At 41.5% G+C, this 27,124-nt stretch overlaps 2 protein-coding genes across 12 annotated transcripts in view; one reads left to right on the top strand and one right to left on the bottom strand.

The window, feature by feature from the left end:
• cunh1orf146 (chromosome unknown C1orf146 homolog) overlaps positions 1 to 19,213 on the top strand; it is an 84,393-nt gene extending 65,180 nt beyond the window's left edge. Inside the window, exon 5 of the mRNA XM_077198849.1 lies at positions 19,035 to 19,213. Within this exon, the coding sequence (XP_077054964.1) occupies positions 19,035 to 19,079 (45 nt within the window). The 3' untranslated portion in view covers positions 19,080 to 19,213. The remainder of the gene's footprint in view (positions 1 to 19,034) is intronic.
• Positions 1 to 27,124, bottom strand: part of evi5b (ecotropic viral integration site 5b) — a 65,971-nt gene that overhangs the window by 37,133 nt on the left and 1,714 nt on the right. For 6 of the 11 annotated variants that reach the window (XM_077198804.1, XM_077198798.1, XM_077198808.1 and 3 more), the window contains exon 2: positions 7,238 to 7,464. In XM_077198804.1, coding sequence (XP_077054919.1) covers positions 7,238 to 7,464 — 227 coding nt within the window. Of the gene's footprint in view, positions 1 to 7,237; positions 7,465 to 15,649; positions 15,750 to 16,593; positions 16,711 to 27,124 lie in introns of those variants that run through there. The other 5 variants (XM_077198807.1, XM_077198805.1, XM_077198806.1 and 2 more) reach the window with 4 other exon arrangements.

Here is a 27,124-nt window from a genome sequence, read left to right as displayed (position 1 = left end):
CTCTCTCTCTCTCTCTCTCTCTCTGAGCCCACATAAATACACACACAAACACTGCTTATCTAAAGTGCAAAGGCCCTCGACCAGTGCAGCGGCAAAGCAAAATCCCAATGGAGTTTAAAATCTGTGCGAGTATGCATGGAGAAGGCTCAAAACCATTTGCCGCACCTGCTAATGGTGGGGGAATTAGAAATAATTACTGGCCTTTATTTCTTAACGGCTATGAACCTGTATTATGCATTAAACAACCGAATTATTTAGCAGTTTTTCTTTTGCATATTCACTTGTATGCATAATATATCCATTTTTTGTCTCTCTCTGTAAAACATAACCTGTTACAAAATCATGAAGAAAAAAATTTTGCTTTTTACTCAGTCAATTGTTTTCTCTAATTTGGCCTTTCATTTTGGACCATGGTATGAAGTGTCTTGACCATGTACATTACTATGGAAGCTTATTTCCCACACAAAATATAACAATTTAAAAGATAATTGTGACTTTTTTTCTTACAATTGCAAATTTACATCTCGCAATTCTGCCATTTTTTCTCAAAAATGCGAGCTTATTTCTTGCAATTCTGACTTCTTTTCTCAGAATTGTGAGATATAAACTCGCAATTGCGAGTTATAAAGTCCAATTCTGAGAAAGCAATTACCTTTTTTATTTTTTATTCAGAAGTAGGAGTAAGCTCCTATACATTACAATTTAAAACTTAAGGGTCAGTATGTATGTATATGTATGTATATATATATATATATATATATATATATATTTCTTTCTTTCTTTTTTTTTTACTTAAACGGCTGTCTTGGTGAGTATAAGATACTTCTTTCAAATAAATAACCCCACACTTTTGAACAGTAGTGTAAAGTAGAGCTGGGTAGTGGTAACCTCCCACTTCACTCGTTTGAAACTTTTCCAGATACACCAGAGAGAGTCTCAGAGAGACAGAGCGCATCTGTGGTATCAATCTCGTGCCTCAGTTTTGTTGAGTGCCAGGTCTAAAATCTCTGACCTCACAGAGAAATGTTGGTTTAGACTAGCTGCTTCTTCTTCATTATCTGAACTGAAGAAAATATGAATTAAACAATAAATAAAAATATGGATAAGAACTTCAAGTAAATATTGTAAGAAATTAAATTCTGATATATCCATATCTGATTGTATCAGCACAGCCCTAACTTAGATTCATCAGTGGCACTCGAGGCTCTATTTCTGCATTGGTAAGACAAGCTCATTTGTAAAGAGTCAGAGCTCCAAACACTCCACAGATCCTCTGCCCTACTTTCTAGCTGCAGAGAGAACTCTGTGTGGGTGTTGCATTCGCCCAAGCGGATCACACTGATTCCGCTCTAATACCGAAACCAGTCTGTGATACCAAAAACAACGAGGTGATGGCAAGCAATAGGTCTCCAACCTAATCAATTCAATACTCAATGAGGAAAGGGGTAGGTGTTTCATCTGCCAACAACAAATTCAAATAAATACTCACAAAAAGTTCAACATGCCCATTAACACTTTAAAAAGACCAGGAAATTAGTTGCAGATGCTGATACAGTAACAATTTCTTATGTGAAACCAGGAAGGAAAAGGCCTTTATTTTATTACATGTCTCTTTCCTGGTTTCTAATGTGGCAGTTTAAGTAAATTCAGCTGATTTTAAAAGGCCTTACTGTCAAATATATATCGGTTTTACTCTGCTTTGCTATCAATATCAGATTAATTGCCTAACGTGAGCATTATGAAAGTGCTGAGGCTTGTGTTGACTTGAGAGAAGACACACTCTCTGACATGTGCCAGGCAGCGTTACAGTGACGGCATGCATACTGTGAGAGACAGCGGGTGATAGGTTATTGTTAGTGATCTCTGGGACCAGCTGTGGCCTCCAGCTGTCCTGATGAAGACTGGGGTCAAAGGTCAGCTAGCCTGAGCACCACACCCGCTCTGCTTTTTAGTAAAGGTTGCAGGTCAAAATGGGTTAACGTAATAAATCTGAAGTCAAATCAAGTCACCTTCATTTATATAGCGCTTTTAACAATATAGATTGTTTCAAAGCAGCTTTACACTGATAGGAAATTAAAGTAAAAGAGATTGTTTTGGCTTTACAGCAGCTCTAGAATAAAGTTATTGTCCAGCTAGAGTTAGTTTTTGATTGATTCACTTCCATTGCAAAGATCATTATTAATTAACTTAGACATCGGCTAACACGACACCGTTTTAACTGAAAACAGAAAACTTTTAATGTGTTCCAGCCGCTCATACGCACGACAACAGTGCTTGGTGGCTCGAGAACGCATACCCTAAAATAGGTTCAAAGGTGTAAGTTTAGAATTTTTCTAAAATCTATTGTGTAAACAATCAAAAACGCGTGTAACAAGTTCCGTGTTAACTTCAGAAACGTGAATCTGTGAAAACGGTGACGGTGTGCACATGCACATTATGTGTTTAGTCTATAGGAGCATGCGCATTTGAATATATATGTGCGCAGGCGCGTAGTCTTTCTTTACAAATTGACATTGCCAAATGACATGTCTAGCCTGCACTGGAATCATTTTGACTACGTTTTATCTGTACAGAGGTAAAGGAAAGGGAAGGAGGCCTTCACAGGTTAAGTGAATAATAAGATGGAAAACTGCACATTCATAGTTGATTTTTCCCCTCCCTCAGTTTGCTGTCCAAAATCATACAGGTAAACAAATGTTTTCCTAAACTAAACTACGAGTTATCCGAACCAATCTGAAATCATGGATGAAATTTTGAATAAATTAGTTGCCAATAAATTAGTTAAAATACTTACCCATGTATTCCATTACCATAAATGTTACTTTTAATCATTTACCATTCAGACTTTTTTTTCTTTTTTTAAAAAAATTAATACTTTTTTGAAAAGATGCATGAAACTGATTAAAAGTGAGAGTAAAGACTTTTACATTGTTACAAAAACACTGGAATCAATTATTATTGACAGGAATCAATTATATTTTGCAATATATGAACATAGAAAATGTAATAATATTTCACAAATTTACTGTTTTTACTGTATACAAACAAATGCAGAGACTTCTTTCAAAAACATTTGAAAAAATAATATATATATACATACATACAGGTCCTTCTCAAAAAATTAGCATATTGAGATAAAGTTCATTATTTTCCATAATGTAATGATAAAAATTAAACTTTCATATATTTTAGATGCATTGCACACCAACTGAAATATTTCAGGTCTTTTATTGTTTTAATACTGATGATTATGGCATACAGCTCATGAAAATCTCAAAAAAATAGCATATTTCATCCAACCAATAAAAGAAGTGTTTTTAATACAAAAAAGTCAACCTTCAAATAATTATGTTCAGTTATGCACTCAATACTTGGTCGGGAATCCTTTTGCAGAAATGACTGCTTCAATGTGGCGTGGCATGGAGGCAATCAGCCTGTGGCACTGCTGAGGTGTTATGGAGGCCCAGGATGCTTCGATAGCGGCCTTAAGCTCATCCAGAGTGTTGGGTCTTGCGTCTCTCAACTTTCTCTTCACAATATGCCACAGATTCTCCATGGGGTTCAGGTCAGGAGAGTTGGCAGGCCAATTGAGAACAGTAATACCATGGTCAGTAAACCATTTACCAGTGGCTTTGGCACTGTGAGCAGGTGCCAGGTCGTGCTGAAAAATGAAATCTTCATCTCCATAAAGCTTTTCAGCAGATGGAAGCATGAAGTGCTTCAAAATCTCCTGATAGCTAGCTGCATTGACCCTGCCATTGATAAAACACAGTGGACCAACACCAGCAGCTGACATGGCACCCCAGACCATCACTGATTGTGGGTACTTGACACTGGACTTCAGGCATTTTGGCATTTCCTTCTCCCCAGTCTTCCTCCAGACTAGTGTTGTCAAAAATATCGATATTTCGATAAATATCGATACTGAAATATCGGAACGGTACCAATACTAATTTCCCGAAGTATCGATACACCGATACTAGCCGAGGGGTCACTTTCACTTCTCGCCAAAGGCGCGTTGACAAACACGACACGTGACGCACTCGTCTCATTCGCTCTGGTTAAATAGCAAAAGTGAATGGGAAGATGGCGAGTGTGGCGCCGCGACCGGCTTTGGTTGATTGATAAAGAACACCGCGAGCGGGCATGCCGGAGAATAGCGCGGACACGCGTAAAAAACACACCGCGAGCGGGCATGCCGGAGAATAGCGCTGACACGTGTAAAAAAACACACCGCGAGCGGGCATGTCGGAGAATAGTGTGGACAGGGCACGCGCTACACACCGCGAGCGGGCATGTCGGAGAATAGCGCGGAGACGCGCTTCACACTCCAATTTGATACTGTTAAGTGCTTTGACACAATCTGTATTGTTAAAAGCAATATATAAATAAAGGTGACTTGACTTCATGCCAATCCATTGAGCATTGTTTCCGCGCGTGATGCACGCACGTTTGCATTTAAATCTGTTCATCAAATTACGTTAATGTAGGCTATTAACCAGCATTTATGACCGATGAACAATGCATTTGTTACAGTATATTTTAATCTTTGATTTACGTTAATATATTAACCAGCATTTTTGACCGATGAACAATGCATTTGTTACAGTATATTTTAATCTTTGATTTACGTTAATATATTAACCAGCATTTATGACCGATGAACAATGCATTTGTTACAGTATATTTTAATCTTTGATTTACGTTAATATATTAACCAGCATTTATGACCGATGAACAATGCATTTGCTACAGTATATTTTAATCTTTGATTTACGTTAATGTATTAACCAGCATTTATGACCGATGAACAATGCATTTGTAACAGTATATTTTAATCTTTGATAACAGTAGGTAATAAAAAAACAACGGCTCATGTTAGCTCTTGTCCAATGAAATAATATTAACAGATAGAACTCAGGACATTTTTTTCATGTAAAATATACCTCATTGTCATGTTCTAGACTTGTTATATTTAGCTTTAAATAAAAAAAGACCCCCTTAATATTGTGGCAGTTTTTTTCTCTGTGGTATCGTAAATGGTATCGAATATCGATATTTTTCAAGGTATGGTATCGAAGTTAGAAATTCTAGTATCGTGACAACACTACTCCAGACTCTGGCACCTTGATTTCCGAATGACATGCAAAATTTGCTTTCATCCGAAAAAAGTACTTTGGACCACTGAGCAACAGTCCAGTCCTGCTTCTCTGTAGCCCAGGTCAGGCGCTTCTGCCGCTGTTTCTGGTTCAAAAGTGGCTTGACCTGGGGAATGCGGCACCTGTAGCCCATTTCCTGCACACGCCTGTGCACGGTGGCTCTGGATGTTTCTACTCCAGACTCAGTCCACTGCTTCCGCAGGTCCCCAAGGTCTGGAATCGGTCCTTCTCCACAATCTTCCTCAGGGTCCGGTCAACTCTTCTCGTTGTGCAGCGTTTTTTGCCACACTTTTTCCTTCCCACTGAGGTGCCTTGATACAGCACTCTGGGAACAGCCTATTTGTTCAGAAATTTCTTTCTGTGTCTTACCCTCTTGCTTGAGGGTGTCAATGATGGCCTTCTGGACAGCAGTCAGGTCGGCAGTCTTACCCATGATTTTGGTTTTGAGTAATGAAACAGGCTGGGAGTTTTTAAAAGCCTCAGGAATCTTTTGCAGGTGTTTAGAGTTAATTAGTTGATTCAGATGATTAGGGTAATAGCTCGTTTAGAGACCCCTTTCATGATATGCTAATTTTTTGAGATAGGAATTTCGGGTTTTCATGAGCTGTATGCCAAAATCATCAGTATTAAAACAATAAAAGACCTGACATATTTCAGTTGGTGTGCAATGAATCTAAAATATTTGAAAGTTACATTTTTATCATTACATTATGGAAAATAATGAACTTTATCACAATATGCTAATTTTTTGAGAAGGACCTGTATATAAAACTGCAGAGTGAGAGGTAGAATAGGATCAAGACACATAACCAGCAAGACTCGAACCAGTGTCACTCACATGAACATCACAGTTTGGAGCAAATTTTCTAACTTCTCAAAGATGTTATAATGTAAACAATTGAAGACAGAGACAAAAAAGGAAGACTGATACGCAGACAGCTCCACAGACCTTTGTCTCTCCCAGGTTCTGTATTTGGAAATGTACTGTCACCACTTGTCTGAGAACACAACACAGCCACCCCAGTAAAGGCTTCACTGTGTTAACATCATGTCGGTGCTCTTGACATATCACTGTTTGTATTAAGAGTAGGCTAAATTTGGACCACACCAGAAGAGAAACTGGACAAGACTAGAGCTCCTCAACACAAGTTTGGACAAACTTTAAAGGGAAAGTATCCAAGGCTGAAGGCAAATTAGAAGTAAATAAACAACACAAATATTTCCTTTCAAAAAAATGAAAGAAAGCTTGTAGACTTTAACTTTCTGCTTTTCAGCATAAAATAATGCTTGTACACGTGTTGTCTTTCTCTATGGTATACGTTCACTGAATCGGGACAGTGTTGACAGTTCCTTCAACTGTCCAGAACGTCTTTCACGCTGAGAGGTGCACCAGCATCTGTCACATTCACAGAAAAAATGTCGATTCATGGCTTTTGCAAATCAATATCGAATCGACCACATTTAAAAAAAAAATACGATTAATTGACAAATTAAAAAAATTAATTCTTTTTTTTTTTGCCCAGCCCACATCCCACAGTATACCTCATAAAACGACAGTCACATTACATGATTTGACTAATTCGTTAAGTTTGGACTTTTAATGAGGGCTGAAAGCGCACTACAAAGAACAGAATGAGGCACAATAATCATTTTATCTCGACTATCGATCTTAATGATCGTTGGAAGTCAAAATCGAAACTAAAAATTAAATAAATCGCACGGCCCTATTATTTATTATGTTCATTCATTTAGAAACCCAGCACTTCTCAATTCCTTTATAAATGCTGTTTTTGTTTTCAAATTAAGCGCAGCCAACAAGTCTGTGCATGTGCTACAGAATCTCCTTCTGTATCGGTATTCATATCCATATCAGCTAGGAGTATGTGACGGTACATCAGCGTATCAATATTTCGAACACAGCCCTAATAGACGGTGTTAATACCCAATAAGCACTGCAATGTTCTGACAAAGTGCTCCCAAAATGCTTTGGGAATGGGAAAATAGTTAAAAGTGTTGTGCTTTGGTAAACACTAAGAATGCAAAAATCATCCAGATGACATTGTGTGAAGCACTCGTACCTGTTCTGCTCCTCTAGTTTGGCCAGCAGCTCCACATCGTCTGGGCTGAGCTGGGACGGGGAGGCTGAGGAGGGCGAGGACAGTGAGGCAGTGGATGAAGCCACAGTGGTGTGCAGCGAGGAGGGCGTGGCCACCTGACTAGCCATCTGACTCACCGTGTGCGACACTGAGTTCTTCACCCATGAAAGAGTCGAACTCAGCTTGCCTGCTACCTTGTCTGTCGCCACCTGGGGAAAAATTAAATAAAGATCATTTAAGTGGGAGAACAAAATGGTTACATTGAATTCAGAAAACTTCTAAAAGGCTTGATTCGAACAAACTAATAATATGTTAGGAGACGTTTCTTACGTTTGTTATAAATTGTGCTTCTTGATTTTATATACTAATATTTAAAATTATCATCATCATCATGTTCTTCTGGATAAGGTGTGTTTAATGCAACTTAGTTTTTAGACCAATTTACATTTTTTTCCATTGTAAACTGATTCTGACACCTGATATATAATGATAATAAACACTACATATAATGCTAATATTATGTAAGCTGCATAAAAGGCATTATTTTGAACAATGAGACACAAATTAAAACAGACATTCTTGCTTATGAAAAAATTATAAAAATCTACAGGAGCGACTGCAGGTTTTGACCAACCAGAACAATATTATGTAAGCTACATTAACGTAAAGCTACATTTTCACGTTTTGAACAATGAGACATCTGAATATCAGAACATCTGAACTAGATCTAGTAAACATCATCTCAACAATGTTGCAGGATGTCCACAACACTAGCAATCTTTTATCTAGTGTAGAGTGCATATTAAATTAATCCTGGATAAAATAACTACAGCAAAATCTGTGACGAATTTGTTTATGTTACTACAATCTTACAAACTGTGAAGCTAACTGGGGTAATTTCTGCAATGAGATGTTTTAAGAAGTGAAACTTGAGGAACGGTTTTAGCCTTGTTGGTGAGGATGCAAGGATGGCCTGAAAGACCGAAAATTCCCTTACACAGACATTCTTGTGTATGAAAAAATTCAGGTCAGTGAAAACAGCTTTGCACTGTCCAAAATGTGTATGTAGACTGATTTAAATGTGGCAAAGTTTATATTACCAAAAACAAACACACTGGTTTTCATACTTGTTTTGGACCGTACTGTATCATTACAAACACTATTTTTAAGACTATTAAAGCAATAGTTCGACCAACAATTTAAATATGTTCAATCTTCTGTAGAACACAAAAGGAGATATTATGAAGAATGTTGGTTACCACTGACATTGTATGGATAGGTGGGGAAAACACACACACACACAAACAAAATTAATTGTATGTTCCACAGAAGAAAAAAAGTCATACAGGTTTGGAACAACATGAAGGTGAGTAAATTATGAAAATTTAAATTTTTGGGTTAACTGCCCCTTTAAGAAATGGTAAACAGACTTGCTGGTAAAGGCCTGCTGTTCATGAAGTTAAAAAAAATTATTAGATTACATGTCCACATAATGTTCCCAAGAAGCAACAAATGATTTCAAATATGTCACCCTGGACCACAAAACCAGTCACAAGTCGCACGGGTATATTTGTGGCAATAGCCAAATTCAAAATTATTTTATTGATTTTTCTATTATGCCAAAAAACATTAGGATATTAAGTAAAGATCATGTTCCATGAAGATATTTTGTAAATTTCCTACCGTAAATATATAAAAAATATATTTTTGTGAGTGGATGCAGCAAAATCGCAAACATAAATGTACAACTTTAAAGGCGATTTTCTCAATGTTTAGATTTTTTGCACTCTTAGATTCCAGATTTTAAAATAGTTGTATCTCGGCCAAATATTGTCCTATAAGAATAAATACACTTTCCGTTGATGTATAAATCTCAGTTTTTTTGTAAAAATGACCCTTGTGACAGGTTTTGTGGTCTCGGGTCACATATAGGTTCACTTTAATTTGACTTTGCCTAATTTTCAATATTTGTGACTATAAAAGATACTAAACAAACCAAGTAACAGAGAATTACATTGAGGTTATTAAGTAAATTGCCAGTGACATCATTCAAGATAATGTTACTTGTCTATATAAAAATGTCTAAAACAAAAATTTCTGGTGAAATTAAGGATTCAATATAGCCTATACTGTGGCTTTATGGCTTTTATAAGTCAGTGAAGTTTTGGTCTTAGCACATTTCTCCCATAAGGTAAAACGACTCGGTTACTAACGTAACCTCGGTTCCCTGAGAGGAGGGAACGAGTATTGCGTAAGTAGCTTACGCTATGGGAAAACTCCTTTTCTCGAGAATATTGAAGTCTTTATGTAAAACGCATTGCAGCTGCACAGCTGACAGCAATGAACGAAGGCAGCTCGGTCATTGGCTGTGCTGCGGCAACTTGCTCGAACCAATGACGGGGCGACTCTGAATGCGCGACCAATGAGCGCGCTTCGCGCCCGCGCGCGTCAGAGCCCGCCAAGATGGGCGTGGCCAAGAGCTATATATTGGGCGCCCCGTCATGAGAGTTCTTTAGGTTAAAACGACTGAAGCGAACTAACCAAGCACAAGCACGGCAGCTTACGCAATACTCGTTCCCTCCTCTCAGGGAACCGAGGTTACGTTAGTAACCGAGTCGTTCCCTTTCGAGAGGTCTCTCCTATTGCGTAAGTAGCTTACGCTATGGGAACACCATGCAAAACGCCGTGCGTGCTGAACTTCGCCTTATGATAGCCAGAGGCAGGTGCCTGAGCTAAAAAAGCAAAGTTATCATCCAACTAGCCGGCAGAGGCGAGCTTTATATGTGGGAAAGAATACAGAGCGGCTAGAAGGCGCTCAGTGTGACACAAGCACATACATAATCTAGATACGAACTCGTAGTTCAACTAGCATCATGCTGATAGTACATTGGAATGCAGTGTCGGGACCTGTAGGTTGTAGAACCTGATAAATGTGGACGGTGAGGCCCAGCCTGCCGCCGCACAAATATCCTCGATCGGTATCCCGCTCGACCATGCCCAGGAAGAAGCCACACTCCTGGTGGAGTGTGCTTTGACTCCCCAGGGGCATTGAAGTCCCTTAGCTTCATAAGCCAGCGCTATAGCTTCAACTATCCAGTGAGAGATTCTCTGCTTTGAAACGGCGGAACCTTTCGTACGGCCGCCAAAGCATACAAACAGTTGTTCTGTCTGTCTGAATAGGGCAGAACGCTCCAAATACACTCTGAGAGCCCTAACGGGGCAGAGTAGATTAGCGTCGTGTTCGTCTGCTGGGGACGATAGCGCAGTTAGGGAGATAACCTGTGCTCTGAAGGGAGTGGTGAGCACTTTAGGAATATACCCATGTTTCGGTCTAAGGACGACCCTGCAGTCGTTAGGTCCGAATTCTAGGCAGGCAGCGCTTGTCGAAAGCGCGTGCAGGTCGCCCACTCTCTTGACCGAGGCGAGTGCCAGCAAGAGCGCAGTCTTGAGCGAGAGCTGTTTAAGGTGCACGGTTCGGAGTGGTTCGAACGGAGGCCCTTTAAGAGCGTCTAGGACAGTAGCTAGGTCCCAGATCGGCACTGAGGGGGGGCGTGAAGGGTTCATCCTCCTAGCGCCCCTTAGGAAACGAATAATTAGGTCGTTTCTTCCCAATGGACGTTCCATTACAGGGTCGTGTGATGCTGTGATGGCCGCCACATATACTTTGAGCGTGGAGGGGGCGCGGCCCGCCTCCAGAAGCCCTTGTAGAAAAGCGAGTACGTTCGTAATCTCGCATGTTTCAGGGTTCAGGCCCTTGGCATTACACCAGACACTGAACACTTTCCATTTCTGGGCATATAAGCGTCTCGTGGAGGGCGCCCGCGCCTCAGCGATGGTTTTTAGTGCTCCGCTCGTGAGGTTCCTGGGAACCCGTTGAGGGGCCATGCATGAAGGGCCCACAGATCGGGGCGGGGATGAAATATCATCCCGTTGGCCTGACTGAGGAGGTCTGGCCTCAGTGGAATCGGCCGTGGTGCAGATTGCATTTGCATCAGATCTGGAAACCATGTTTGGTTCTTCCAGAGTGGGGCTATCAGCAGCACTGCGTCTTTCTCCTCTCTGACCCGACTGATGACCTGCGGTAGCATCGCGATCGGGGGAAAGGCATATAAGGGACGGCTCGGCCAGCTCTGGGCGAGCGCATCCATGCTTTTCGTGAAGAAAAGAGGGCAGTGCGCGTTCTCCTTGGAGGCGAAGAGGTCGATCTCCGCTTTGCCAAAGGTTTTCCATAACCAGTGAATCGTCAGCGGGTTGAGAGCCCATTCTCCTGGGAGAATTTTGTCTCTGGATAGCATGTCCGCCCCCTGGTTCAGGGCACCTGGCACATGCGCTGCTCTCAGAGTGCTGGGACCATAAAATGAGTCTCCTGGCCATTGAATGCATGGAGCTCGACCTGAGTCCACCCTGGCGATTTATGTACGATACTACCGTCATGTTGTCCGTTCGGACCAAGACGTGTTCGTTTCTCAGCTGTGGGAGCAGGGCTCTGAGAGCCAAAGCGACCGCTTTCATTTCCAGACAGTTTATGTGTAGGCGCTTCTCCGGGTTTGACCAAAAGCCGGAGACAGGCCTGCCCTCGTAAAGGGCCCCCCAACCTATTTTGGAGGCATCTGTCGTTATCATCTTTCTCCTTGTGTTCACACCCAGACTCACGCCTGACTGGTACCAGTCGGCGGCTTTCCAGTGCGTCAGGGCTTTTATACAGCCGTGGTTCGCTCTGATTAAAAGGTGGCCCGAACGCCACGCGTGAGTAGGGACGCGGCTCTTGAGCCAGCGTTGGAGAGGGCGCATATGCAACAATCCTAGCTGGAGTACGGCCGATGCTGAGGCCATGAGACCGAGCATCCTCTGAAACCGCTTGACGGGGGCGAGCGCGCCCGCCCTGAATGATGTTGCAAGGCGCCGGATGGTGAGCGCGCGCTCTGATGAGAGACGCGCTGTCATTTGCATCGAGTCTAGAACTATTCCCAGGAAAGAAATCCTCTGGCTGGGAGATAGTATGCTTTTTGCAAAATTGATTCTTAGACCCAGGCATTCTAAATGGCTGATAATCCAAGATCTGTGTGTTATTAACTGACTCTCTGATTGTGCTAGAATCAGCCAATCGTCGAGATAATTCAGTATTCGCACTCCCCTTCGCCTTAGGGGGGAAAGTGCTGCATCCATACATTTCGTGAATGTACGGGGAGCCAGGGACAGGCCGAACGGAAGTACTGTGTACTGGTACGACTGTCCCTCGAAAGCGAATCTCAGAAACGGCCTGTGATGAGGCGCTATTGGAATGTGAAAGTAAGCATCTTTCAGATCCACTGAGAGAAACCAATCTCCTGGGCGTACTTGCGCGAGGATATGCTTGGTTGTTAACATTCTGAACGAGCGAATCATTAGTGCTTTGTTCAGGTGTCTGAGATCTAGGATGGGGCGGAGACCGCCATCCTTTTTCGGGACGAGAAAATAGCGGCTGTAAAAACCTGCCTCGCTCAGAGAGGGGGGAACAGTTTCCACAGCACCCTTTTCTATTAGTTTGCGCACCTCGGTGCGTAGAACATGTGAGCACTCTTTTCTCACTTTCGTCTCGACCACAGTCGTAAAACGTGGTGGTCTGCGAGCGAACTGGAGCGAGTATCCGTGCTTTACTATATTCAATACCCATTTCGGCATATCTGGAATATTTTCCCATGCCGCTGCGTGTACAGATATGGGCTGAATACAGGCTAGGGGCGGGCCGCTGTGACGCAGGGACCCGGCCAGCGAATCGCCTGAGCTCATAGCTCTCAGAGGCGCGGGCGCGCGCTGAGCAGCTGAGTGAATGGGCGCGTGTGTGATTACAGCAGCGCGCGCTGTGTCTGTAAAACTCGCAGCCTGGGCTGGGGTTGTGTTTGACACTGTAAGGACAGTGTTTATAAGTGGGGGTGCATAAACAGTGGTAGGCACACGCGTCACTTTTATAATGTTTCCCGCTTTTACTGGGGATGAATTTATAACTGTGTGAACAGTGCTTGTGTGTAGTGGTGCGTACATGACCGTAGGCACGTGATCTACATTCATGGGGTGCGCAGCTTGAGCTGGGAATGAATTTGGCACTGTTTTGACAGTATCTGGGAATGCACACCTTGTGGACATGTGAACCCTTAGTGACACAGGCAGAAAAAGACTCTTTTTGTGTTTTCTGTGCGTCGCCGTAAAAACGGCGTTTGTTTGCAGGTGAGCGAGCTCTGTGACTGGCCCATTGACTGCTGTATGAACATATCCAGCCGCCTGTAAGGGGACTGGGTAATGCTTGAGCTTTTGCAGAGAGAGTGGTCCGGCTTTTGCGAGACACGCACTCTCTCTTTTCATTCTTGTGGCTAGGACGGCTTTCGAGGCTCGGGGTTCAGCACAATCTTGGGCCGAGGACCCCGTCGCTCAGAAGGCGGCTTGCGGTTGTGAGAGCGCGAGCGGCGTCGAGCGTCAGCCTGAGGCGCGGGCTGAGAGGCGGTGGGGGCTGTTCTAGCCCGCTGCGGCTGCGGCGGCCTCTGTCTGCTCTGCGATGAGCTGGAGCGCTTGGGCAGGAAATGCCGCATAGCTTGTGAAGCATTCTGGGCCTCAGTGAAGCGTTCGGCGAAACCCTTAACCGCCGGTCCAAACAGCCCGCTGGTGGAGATAGGCGCGTCGAGAAATGGCGCCTTATCCGCGTCCTTCATCTCAGTCAGAGTCAACCACAGATGGCGCTCGAGAACAGTCAAATTAGCCATGGCACGGCCGATAGACTGGGCGGTGGCCTTCGTGGCTCGCAGGGCTATGTCAGTCGCGCTGCGTAGGTCCTTAAAGGCTTCGGGTTCGGGGCCAGACTCGTCCATAGAGCGGAGAAGCTTGGCTTGGAACACTTGAAGTACCGCCATAGAGTGAAGCGCTGATGCAGCTTGGCCGGCGGCGGCGTAGGCGCGACCGGCGAGAGCTGAAGTAGTGCGGCAGGGCTTCGAGGGGTGGGAAGCTTTGGCTTTCCATCCGGTGGTGGAGGGCGGGCAGAGATGATTGGCCACGGCCTCCTCGAGGGGCGGTGTTCCCTCGTAGCCTCTTTCCTTCGCGCCGTCCACAGAGGAGAGCGAGGAAGAAAAAGAAGGCTTTAGGCGCGCAGAGTGGGGGGCTTTCCACGACTTGGTGAGTTCGTCGTGAACTTCCGGGAAGAAGGGAGAAGGCCTTTGCCGAGGGGCCTGCTGGCGCCCCTGCAGAAACCACTCATCCAGTCGGCTCCGGGTTGGTTCTTCGGGAGAAGACCAATCGAGCCCGAGGTCTTCCACGGCCTTAGAGAGAACGCGGATAATCTCGCTATCCATGGTGGAGCCCCCGCTCGCGCTAGCTAGCGTCGACGGGGCGGGGTCGAGAGTGGAGCCCGGCCAGTCGTCCGATGCAGCGTCGATTGACAAGCTGTCATCCATTCCCCCGTCGTCCTCGGACGCGCCGAAAGTCACAAGGCCCACCGCTCTGCTAGAGGGGTGTGGGTCCGGCTGGGTGAACTGAACCGGCGGTGGGGAAGGCAAGAGCGGCGGTGAAGCACGCGGAGACTGGCTCGGCGTGACGTCACTGAGCTCAGGTTCAGGAAGCCTCTGTGAGCGGCGCTTTTTCTTAGTGCGCGGCTCGAACAGAGGGATGGCGGCGATGGGCTCGCTCACGGCGAAAGCGGCGAGGCGAGCCCGCAGTGCGGAGAGACCCAGGTCGTCACATTCGGGGCATCCGCCCTTGGTCAAAGCAGCTTCTGCGTGGTCCCGGCCCAGGCAGCGAGCGCAGATGATGTGACGATCCCCGTCCGGGAGAAGGTCTCTGCACGACGCGCAGGAAGGCATTTGAAACAACGCCTTGGAAAATTTGCTCTTTTACAAGTGTCGCAGAGCGAACAGATGTAAATACTTGCGTGAGCAGTACGCCGGATGGCTCAGTAGGATCGCGTTAGAAGGCGGCTGAAGGTGCCGACGTCCTCGTAGCAAATCCCGCTGGTATGCTTTTCGACGGCGAAGCTTCAATAATCCGGAGGATCCAGCGAAGAAGGTGTTCGCTGAAGGAGATTAAATCTAAAGAACTCTCATGACGGGGCGCCCAATATATAGCTCTTGGCCACGCCCATCTTGGCGGGCTCTGACGCGCGGGCGCGAAGCGCGCTCATTGGTCGCGCATTCAGAGTCGCCCCGTCATTGGTTCGAGCAAGTTGCCGCAGCACAGCCAATGACCGAGCTGCCTTCGTTCATTGCTGTCAGCTGTGCAGCTGCAATGCGTTTTACATAAAGACTTCAATATTCTCGAGAAAAGGAGTTTTCCCATAGCGTAAGCTACTTACGCAATAGGAGAGACCTCTCGAAAGGGAATCATTGTTCATCTGTCATAAAAGCACAGCATCCATAAAAAAAATAAGTAAATCACCCTTTGTAATCATCTGACAATAAGAGACAGCCTTTGCAGACAAAAACTGCTCCATGATATCAGTCGTCACTTTTGTTTGGCATCCTCTTCAAAAGTGGCTCTTTGAAAGACTTGGATTTGATTTTAGTGTCTTTTAGTCCATGTCCATAGTTTTGAGGTCATCTATATGCTAGTGTACTCCTAAAACTTGGGAAAATAGTTTAGCAGATACAGACATTTGCTGTTTTTCTTATTTTTATATAACCAAAATATAGAGTTCGCATCTTCCAGTTGATGTGGGCAAGTCCAATCATTTATCCAATAAAATTCTCCCTAAAATGAGCAAGTCCCTTACCCCAAAACCAAATACTTGTCTCTGACTTAACATAGCAAAGCAAATATCAAACCATGATTCATGGCCAACATCCTTTAGACATTTAAAAAAAAAAAAATTAAAAAAAAAAAAAAGTCCATTATCCTTACATATGTCCTGGACCAACTTCCTCTTTCAATGAAAAATGGGCTACATCAGCACAGGAAAGAAAACTGTATTTGTGAAGCCATTTCATGTACTCTTTAAACTGCTATATAAAGGGTTTTATGAAACACTTATACCTTACAGCTACAAAAGCAAAATGGTTTACTAGGTCATTCATTAGGTGTGTATACTGTAGATTGGAAACCGATGCCGTATGTCATTCTATATTTTCAAAAGATGACCTCTAGAAGGTTTGGACTAGGGACTATTTGGACAGTGGTGTACTTTCCACTGGAACGGCAGTAGTAAAAACACTGACTCGCTAAAACTGAATCGCACTGAACCTAGTGAAGACATTAAAAAGGCACAAAGAAAAAACTTAAGACAACTAGGAGCAGCAGGCCATGACAGTGTAACATTAGAAAGGCAAGAATCCTCCTCCTCCTCCTTCTCCATCTAGGATTTCCTAGGTGTACTTTACTCTTACCTGAAGAAAGATGTCACCCTAACGGAGGTCCTCGCTAATTCCATAAACAAATCCACAGGAGAAATAACGGTATTTAAAGACAGGATTCTCTTGTGATTTATCTCAGAGGTCTTCTGAGACGTTTAGTAGATTCCAAAGTCACACTGTTGTCTAGGTGTCACCTGGGGTCAAAGTGCTCATGTAGAAAGACACAGAGGCAGCTGTAAAGTAGACAGAAGCAGTTGTATAAGCTTCTGCCTTCCCTTTTACAGCTGTAACACTAATTCATGCCTTGGAATTCACCCGACAGAGAAAAAAAAAATCCTTCCCTGTAAAACCTCTGTGACGTCTGAGCTCACCGCACCAAGCTTTGCGACATGAGTGAGCTGTAATGATAAACCCAGGGGAAGTCTACCTCTTTACAACAAAGCAGGTTTCTCATTTGCATGTGGCACTTCTCTGAATCCTCTAGAAGACAGATCACGTTTCCTCTTGCGATCTCCATTTCTGACAAATTATTATGACCACACGCCTATGCAAGGCTTCTGTGGTTTCACAAACCACCAAAAACAAAACGTTATAGTATTCCCCAGCAAAATGCCTAGAAATGACTAAGCAGTCAAAGTTGGAAACACCCTTTCTTAGATAGCGTTACAGTCAGAAGAGTAAAACAGAAAGAGGCGGGGCATAGACAGGAAGACAAGGAACAAAGTGCAGATACAAATGAAGGAGCAGTCAAGGATTAGCAGGTGTATCTGATATAAATAAAATGTATATATTAACTATAGATACACTGATCCCTTGTTACAATATAATATTACATTTTTTTTTTATTCTTTTTTGCTAAATAAGTTCAGCCCAAATTTAGCTCACAAGTCATACAAGGTCTGCTCAAAGCTTTCTAGTAAAATATTAGTTACACTTAGCACAGGTCAGACTAGTAACAGCTGAAGCTGTTAAAAATGTTCATTCCCTTCATGCAAACCTCAGTTTTGCATGTTCTGACCCTGAAAACATTAATAATAATAATTCTATGCACACTGCAGCTAAATACAGTCAGCAGCAATCACTCCCAAATTTGCATTGAAACCCTCATATAATTCAACAAACAGTACTGGTCAGTTAATCCGAGATCTGCGTCGCTCATTATGCCAACAGCTGTGCCTCTTAAAAACAGCTGTTTCTGTGCATTAGGGGCTACAACATATAGCCTACATGCAAATACAATTCGCCTGGTTTCATACACCACAATCAGATTTCAACTCTTGTCCGCTATTAGCTAAAACATTTTAAAATATCATGCAACATGTAAATAAGAAAGCAAAGGGAACTAAACTCACACAACTGTGACTATATCGCCCCCTATAACCTTAATTATGGAACTATTTTAGGGGACAGCCATTTGTCGTGGTGTCCGAAACCACAGTGCACGTTATTAATGGCACTCATTCAATCCCATAATGCACCGCAAAAGAATACATCCGATGTACGCTCAATGGCTAGAGAAAACCCACAATGCACTGTGAGAGTCGCGCACCGAATTAATTCCCGCATCTGAACAGAAGATGGCGCCCGCAGACTTATTATCCATCCATCCATTTTCCAAACCGCTGGTCCAATGTGGCTACAGTGTAAGATCAGTGTAAGGTATAAACTCCTGTATATAAAATACTGTAATAAAAATATCATTGGGTAAGCCTAACTTAGCCTCTCAGGGGAACGAGTGTTTTCATACCCTGAGAGGAGAAGAGTAACTCCTAGGAAACAGAATAACACTATCACTTCCTCTGCCCTGGCCTTCTAAATGATTCATGCAGAGGTGCTGGGCTGTGTTTGCTGAACAAGACAAAAAAATTATAATAAAGGTCAGGACTCATGCATTTTCGTTATGTTTAATCAAAATCCCCAAAAAGATCTTCTCTTCTAACAGTGGAACTATTATCTACCAAGTACAACAACAGAAACAGGCACATGAAAGGCAACACAGACACATCTGTAATATCTATGCGCCATGGGCCACAATGAGATGTCAATTTTTAGACAAGAAATATCATCTCTGTGAAAAGGCGTTGTGAAAAACAGAACTTCTTGCACAATCAACAAACTGCAGAAGGAAACAACCATTTCAGTATTATATTAGATGATATTGAAATAATTAATTGTAAGTCACGCCATTTTTTAAAAGTGAGAAGAGAAAAATGCTATAATTCACTTTTTCGGATGCAGTTACAGTATACAGGATACAGTTTGGGATGTGCATGAGTAATTGGTGCAGAACTAATAGCCAACTAGTAAAAACGCAATTATTAGAATATTGAAAATGGATATATTTTTTATGTTATTATTATTTCGATTTTTTGATAAATGTATAGGTTGAAGATTTTGCCAAAATTTGCCATTCCTATTAGAGATGTTTAAAAAAAATACTGTGACCCAATTCTCTCTTCTTTTTTTTTCATTAGAGAAATTGGAGTATATGTACAGGACAGAGGCTAATTAGTTCATGACTCCAAGCCTCCTTCATGACCCCAGACTAAACCCCAGCTGACAATGATATACTGTCAAAAACCCCTGACAGGCAAACCTCAGCTCATCCTGGAAGGTGAACAAGAAAGTGATGTGCATGCACTTTCTATCCGCACTGCTGGTGGTTTTAGAAGAAGGAAAAAACAGACTACATGGACTTTTGAACATGCTGAAGTCAACACAGCACTTTCCAGCAACCCATTAAATGGACAGAGTAGAGATCCAGAGTGAGAGCCAAAGAAGAGACTGTTCATTAAAGACAAAAAGCAAATAAAGTTATCATTGCGTCCTTCGCTGACCTTGCTAATGTGCAAAAAACCTTTTGATTGCAAAATTTATAATGAAAAAATGTATCTGTCTGATAAAGAGACTAAAGACTGAAATGATATGCATCAACATTAAAAACTGTAATGGTTTTCACTGCAACGTACACTAATGTTTTATGTAACTTGAACTTGTACTTCTGTCATGATTTACTCACCTTCATGATATTTTGAAGAATCTTTACAAAGCTTTGTTCCATTCAATCACAGGTCATAACAACCATGACAATCAAGCTCAAAAAGGAAAAGAAAAGAAGCACACACAACTTTGGCACTATATTGCAAGTCATCTCAAGTTTTACAATAATATTGTGAAAAAACACTAAATTAAGTTGTTGTTTGCAGGTAATCTAGATTCTCCCTGGCAAACCATTTACTGTCACATTCAATCACATCGATACATCAATGTGGCACGCCAGTTAGGTAAGTGTAATTAATCGCAATTTCGATTTTCCATTCAACAATGCTGTGTTTTCTTATAGACTTACTTGCATGAATCTTTTCTATTTCTATGAAAAATCTATTTCATTTGTCCCATTGTCGTAATTACATTTTTATTGTATTTTGGCCCATTTACTTTTTTTTTTATAAAAACTTTTTACTTTACATTAGTTAGCCTAATATTTGGCTGTGCTGTTTGAGAAATGTGAAATTTCGCTGGTATCTAAAATTTAGCAACCTTATTTCAAGCAAACATATAGTCTGCTTGATATATATCAATATTAGGGTTGTAATGATACACGTCACAATTCAATATAAATCACGATACTGAACTCACAAATCACGATACAATACTATAGAGCTGTTTTAAACCAAAATAGAGAAGAGAGAATATTTTATTACTTTATTATTATTATTAATAAAATAATATTATAATTATTTTATTGTTATCAGGACCCACAAATACCCCCCCCCCCCTTTACATTAATTAGACATTTTATATATAGGCTAGTACTTTAAAGGTGCAATGTGTAAAATTTTTGAGTATCTATTAACAGAAATGCAATATGACATCCATAACTATGTGTTCAGTGGTGTATAAAGAACTTGCTTAATAAACCGTAATGTATTTATTACCTTAGAATGAGACATTTATATCTACATAACCGCGGGCACCCCCTTCTATGAAGGTCGACATATTGTGACGTCATGTTTCTACCGTAGCCGACAGCGAACAAACAGAGCGCGTTTCGTCACTACCTTGAAAGGAAGCAGCAGAAAGCTAGAAGCTAGCCATAAACACTGTGAGTAGTGACTTTTCCCTTGTCAGTGGTGTAAAATATGTAGTTGGATTGTTTCATGTAACGTAGTTCTTCTCCCTCGCTGTGTTATGACTTTGCTATGTGGGGATAAATGTGCTGGTCGTGAGACAGCTGATTAGTACTCTTGTCATTGACCGTAAAACAACGTAACAGGAATCACCAACCCGTCGATCGCGGTCGACAAGTCGATCTTGGAAGCATTTTAAGTCGATCGCGAAGAGTTTTCAAAATCAGAGAAAAAAGGCCTATTGTGTTTAGTAAATGGTGACTAGGGGATGCGGAGGCGCGCACGCTGTTACAGTCATTCCATTTTTGACGCGCGCACCTTTGGGCTCATCGCAAATCAAATCGTTACATCAAAGATACATAATCACATTTTTATATAGCGATGTATCGTTACACTCCTAATTGATATAATTAAATAAATTAATCTATAAGGTAACTCTATAAGCTTTTGGTCATATGGCCCACATAGGCTATTTATGTTAAATAATCGTGATTAGAATACCGACCAAAATAATTGTGATTATGATTTTTGCAATAATCGAGCAGCCCTAATGCCAGGTTTTACCTGGCCACTTGAACCTGCTGCCCTAAAGACACACACCAATATAGAGAGAGCTTCAGGAAAACTGACAAAGACAGCACTTTAGAAAACAACCGGTACAAGGAAAATAATCTCGCTGTGAGATGAGGGAGAGGTTTAGGCTTTTGACAACAGGCAAAATCCATCAATGTAGTCAGGACTTAGGTTTTTTTTCACAGTAACCTATACTAGATTCAACTATAGTTCACACTCATTTAAGTTCAAAGCAATGTTTCAGTCAAAATAATACTTCTAATATTATTGTGTAATTATCCTACTTAATTTCCCTTATAACAATTGTAGGTTGACACTTGGTCTACCAACATTGTCTATGTAACTCATTGAACTACCACAAAAACAGTCGAGATAGCCTACTTCTAAAGTGCCACCAAGCCATCGTTTTACATAAGAGCAGTTGCTCTGGGCATGTGACCAAAAGCGCAAAACTTACTGGTTGGTTGGCCAGCATTTTCCATAGTGTGATGGGAAAGAGATTAGAACACCTCTACGTAAAAAAAAAGCTAAAAAAAATTGCATCGACAGCAGCCGAATGTTTGAGTTTTAACAGAGGCATTAACAGCTGTTCATTCAAATTAAAATTTTACTGAATGTTTGTCTTTCTGTAAAATATAACCAGAAGTTCCACCAAATGGAAAACTGTAGCCCCACCTCAAATTGATGCATTAGACAACTTCACAAATGAATTAATTAACATTTCTACTGAACAATTCATGCAAGTCACAATTCTGCTTTTGACTTCCTTTGCTGTTAGCAACGAAAATTTGTTCTGCAACAAAATGCTTAAATTACATTTAACCCAAATTTTTCTCACAAATTCACTTTGCATAAACAGCAGACGAACAGTAGAGCCGCATGATTCTGGATGGACTGAGAATCTTGATTTTTTTTGTTTCAAGCAAAGATCGCGATTCTTAACAGACAAATAAACAAAATAACATGTAATAGTAACTAACAATTATTTTTTCTACCGAATAATCTAACCGATTGTTTACCTTTTCTGAATAGCCGAATAATCCTTTGGTTAATTTACCAATAAATAATAACCATAAATAATCTACGTTATGAACTTTTACCAAATGATACGATTTATCACAAAAGACAAGCAAATGCAGTGTAGCCCTATTAGGAAAGGTTTTTTACTATGTCTGCGTTCACAGTCACTTTTACAGCAGCAATTGCTTAAAAGTGTGAATCCTAAAATGTTTTGTTCGTTCAGGATTAAATTAGCTGCTTGCATATGTTCATTCAGCTGTTTGAACAAACAGCTGAAGTCACAACCACATTCCAACTAACCATAGCCACGGTTTCAATCATGGCTGTGTCCAAAAAACAGTGCAGTTTTACCACGACTGATAGTGCGTTAGTAAATGAGTGCAATTGAGGCGTGAGTTCATCTATTAGATATGTTAAATAACCAACAATAGCTTTAAATGCTTTGTAACCGGTTCAAGAGAGTATGTTTGATTTGCGCACCTTGCACCTACGGCAGTTCGTAAAAAACAATTTGCTGTATGAACACAGCCGTATTAAGCACAAAATGTGGGACTAACAACCGTATTCTAGTGTTGTATAGAAATTCACTATAATAGTCCAAATATTTACGCTGGCATCTCGTCGTTTTGAGGTAGGACAGCCCCGGATGTTTTCCATTCAGATGCTCCTGTATTGAACTTGTGCTGCTATGGTAAGCATATGCCATTTCAATTTAACTGAGCACCATTTTATTCGGTCTCCATTTAAAAAAATTACACACTTTAGTTCAGGCTCGATATTTACACACTTTCGATAAGGCTCGATATTTTTGTAATAACAGCTCATTTTCAGCATGCCCGGGAATCATTGGAGACTAGGGATGCTAACCGATGACCGTTTGACCGATGGTTGACCGTATCAGCGTTAACCGATCAAAGTTGTTGGTAGTCGGTTAAAAAAAAAAAAAGTGATCTCTAAATTAGGCTATTATAGACAGTGGACTAAACGCTACTACAGTTATCCATCTCATTCCAAGATATTTTTGTGTGAAGTGAACAAATCCCTCACACTCAATTTTTCATAACTCTCCTGCTTGTACTTAATAAACCAATAAAAACATTTGGCGCGAGGTCACAGCGTTTGGGTTTGCACGCTCACAAGGTTTGCGAAAAGTAAAGGCTACAGGCTAAAACACTGGAGGTTAGAGCAAGGGCAGACGACAGGATGAAGCGTGCAAAGAAAAGTAGTGTGTGGGACCATTTCACCAAAAAGAATGACACAGATGTAAGTTGCAACTTGTGTGATACAGTGCTTAAATACAGTAGGCCTACGTCATCTATGATGTATCACCTGAAAACGCGACTTGTTCTGTCCGTTATTAGAAGGCACACAGTGAGTTAGACCTGCCTTGGCCGGTGCGTGTTTTACGCATTCTGAAGGTGCCTGTTTTATCCATTGGTTTTATCGTGTTGGAGTCTATTAGGCAACATTCCGCATAAGATGGGCTTATATTTGGAAATACATTACATCTACATTTCAGTGGTAACAGATAAGGTGATGATGATCATCATCTTTCTTTATTATTGTTGTTAGCACTACCTCAAACTAAAGCTGCGTCTCTTCGGAGCTGTTATTTTCTTAAATGAGCCACGGCAATGTTTCACATGAGCTTCTAACGCTAGACTAACGCGTTTATTTTCAACGCGATCACCTTGTACCCAAACCATTTCGAAACTAAGGAGCCATTTGTCCTCCGATTACATACAAGCTCCTCGGAGCCGCATTTGCGGGACTCATGTTTCGCGCTGTAGGGGATTTAAAAAAATTGACGTGAGTGGAAGGGCGGTGCCGGGGGAGTGTGTGTGTGTGGGAGGCACAGCGGCAGAGAGAGATGCGACAGAGTTGCGAAATTGCATGCGCGGCTCGAAATGGCTGTTATTTCAAATAGCGTGGCATATTTTAAACTAATCAGTTAACCGGTTTCAACCGGCTAATTAGGCTCGGTGGTCGGTCAAGATATTTTTTAGTTTTCGCTATCCCTATTGGAGATGAACATTAAAAGTGAGACAAATCGACGCATTCCACGCAAATAGACTAATTTACGATTATGTTGACGCGCCGTTCCAGCCCTAGATTAATTGTGCAGCTCTAACATAGTCAATGACTACATGGCCCAGATGGTCTGCTGCTTCGGTATTAAGTAGCACACATTCTGGAAATATTTTAATGGAATGACGGGCTCGACAAAAGGACTGCCCGATGGCCAGGGCAAGCGTAAACAATCAGGCCAGTGAGTGTTGCATCACGAAAGTTTATCATTTGCACGTGTTTTAAGCCTTGCCAATTTAAATATTCAAGTGCAAGAAGACGAAAAACAGAAATCAATTCAATAGCGTGAGAAATTTGTGTGCGCACCCATCTGAAGCACAAGTCACTTCTCAGACGGCGTGCAAATGCTAAATTGAGCTCTCTTTCACGTCTTTGCGCTTGAACGGACATATTTACACCAAATTACATTAACAAATACAATAAATAATCTGTTAGATCTTAAGTGAACACAAAGAGTTGAGAAATAAAACGCATGTGTAACAGTAAATTGGATCTGTGCAGTTCTTAAAGTTTTTCAGGGCAACTAAAAATTTGAACTGGGCCAGTAGAAACAAATCCTTAGCGTTGAGCCCTGGAATGTTTAAGTGTTCAAACCACACTAAGTTTAATGATGTCCTCTGTATGGGTCTGCAGTAGAAGGCCATCTCCAAGGTGGCATCTTATCTAATGATCTTCTGCAACAGTAAGTGTAAATCATGGCTGCACTAGTTTTCCACATTGTTTATCAAAGGGGATGATGACAGAGCAGCAACAATACATCTGAATACCGCATAATGAAAAGGTCTTTGCCAGCATAAGACACGACATAACAGCAGAGTCACTGTTACACCAAAAAAGGGCCTTTCACTGTGAGAGACAGACCTTTGCAAACAGGGCTTCGGGATACCTTATACTAAGCAGATTTATTTTGGATGCATTATATTTTTCCGCTTTCTTTCCCCAGTCAGCACTTTGTTCGAGGGAATCTGCTGGTTTGCTTACATCTGTGCACTACTGCCTGACTCAGTCGTATAAGGCTAGAAATTCGCTCAGTCATGCAGTCTAAGATACAAAATACTCTTGAAAAAGGAACTGCAATAATGCCTGTCTACAAAGCAAACAAGCTCCATTTGCTCAGGCCAAATGGAAGCAAGATGTTTGTCTGAGTGTGTATGTCTGTAAAGGGGTGAGAAAGGAAGGACAGAGAAAGAGAGGGAGTAAAGAGCAAGTTTAGACAAGGCCACTTAGAGCAGGACTTTAACAAAGCATTCCGGCAGGGGATCTTCTTCTATTCAACGTGACAAATTGTATGAACTGAGATGGAGCAATGTGCCAACATGGCTGGGTCGTGTGAATAAGAACAATGATAGATCCCAGTATTTGTACAGGGAAAATAAAAACACAACGTCGTCCCTACCAGACAAGAATCGTCCAAGAAGGCAAGTAGAGGCAAGCCATTTGGTCGCATGAATTCTTTTATAATCTCATTAACAGACACCCACAAGACACCATCACTAAGAAATCTTCCCTCAAAGATTACACATCAATGATAAACAAGCATTCCAACCAAAACAGACATGTACATTTAAGATTATCAGCCTGACAAATCAAGGAAATCTTATCATATGACTGAAAAACATACCTCAGGTCACACTAGAGTCAACTTCCTGAATCCGCATGTTCCAGTTAAGTGCTACAACAGCACATAACAGTGCAGTTTGTGTGCACAGAATAAGAAAGATGGGCTCACAACTATAGTGGATCAGCAGCGATCAGAGGGGGATCAGCTGTAATCACTGCAAAGCCAGAGTTAAAGATCCAGTGGTTCACGTTTCACTCGTGGTTATAGCGACCTTGATGGGGTCAGAGGATGAAGGTGAGAGTAAGTATCTGACCTGGAAGAAGGTGCTTTTTTTTCTCCAGTAAACACTTCCTGGACTGGAAATCTCATCACTCTTGAAAATGTAAACACCAAGGGTAAATGGAGGGGAGAAAAACGTCAAAGTAGTTGGCAGTTTTCCTAAAGCCATTGATCAATTAATCGCACAAATCTGTATGGCCCTTATGTTTACATTTCATAAACAAAACTATTAGATCAAAATGGATTTAAATGGTGATGTTTAATTGCGCAACAGATTATAACAAAAGCAAATATATGCCATCAAAAATGCCCTTTGACACATGATTCTTTAGACATTGGACAAAATAGTTTTACCATGGCAATATGTTTAAAACAGCTTTTCCACAAACATTTACACTTTGAAGTTTGAATTAGAGATGATCACTAGAATGTTCTTGACACATATAATATTTGTCTTTTATTAAAATTATAAAATAAACACTACGCAAATGTTTTTTTTAAAGCAGGTAAAATCAAAGTCAACCCTCATTTTTATATGACAGCTTTAGAGGTTTTTATATTTAGTGAGTCTTTATTATACTTTTTGTGTTTGTTTGTTTTTTATTTTAAACATATACTTTCGTTACTATGAAAATGGCACTATGAAATATCAAGGTTAAATATCATGTTGTCCCAGTACTTATTGGTACCCTGCTCAACATCTCAAAAACCTTCTAGTCACTCAATGTATAAAAAATAAATAAAACATATAGGCCTAATGGCAAATATGGCTTGGCAAGATGTTATTTTAAATGCATACAATAGAAATACTACCATGATGATCAGATCATCAGAATCCCTGATGCTTGCTTTGTGTCATAGTATAAAAACACAATGAACTAATGTGTTTGTTTCTTTTTAAAGTGATCACAAA

This window comes from Siphateles boraxobius, unplaced genomic scaffold (assembly GCF_051911475.1).
Source record: "Siphateles boraxobius isolate OS27281-9 unplaced genomic scaffold, OSU_SipBor_1 41, whole genome shotgun sequence".
Taxonomy (NCBI): domain Eukaryota; kingdom Metazoa; phylum Chordata; class Actinopteri; order Cypriniformes; family Leuciscidae; genus Siphateles; species Siphateles boraxobius.
The sequence above is the reverse complement of the archived record's forward strand: the minus strand, read 5'-3'. Positions and strand labels throughout refer to the sequence as shown.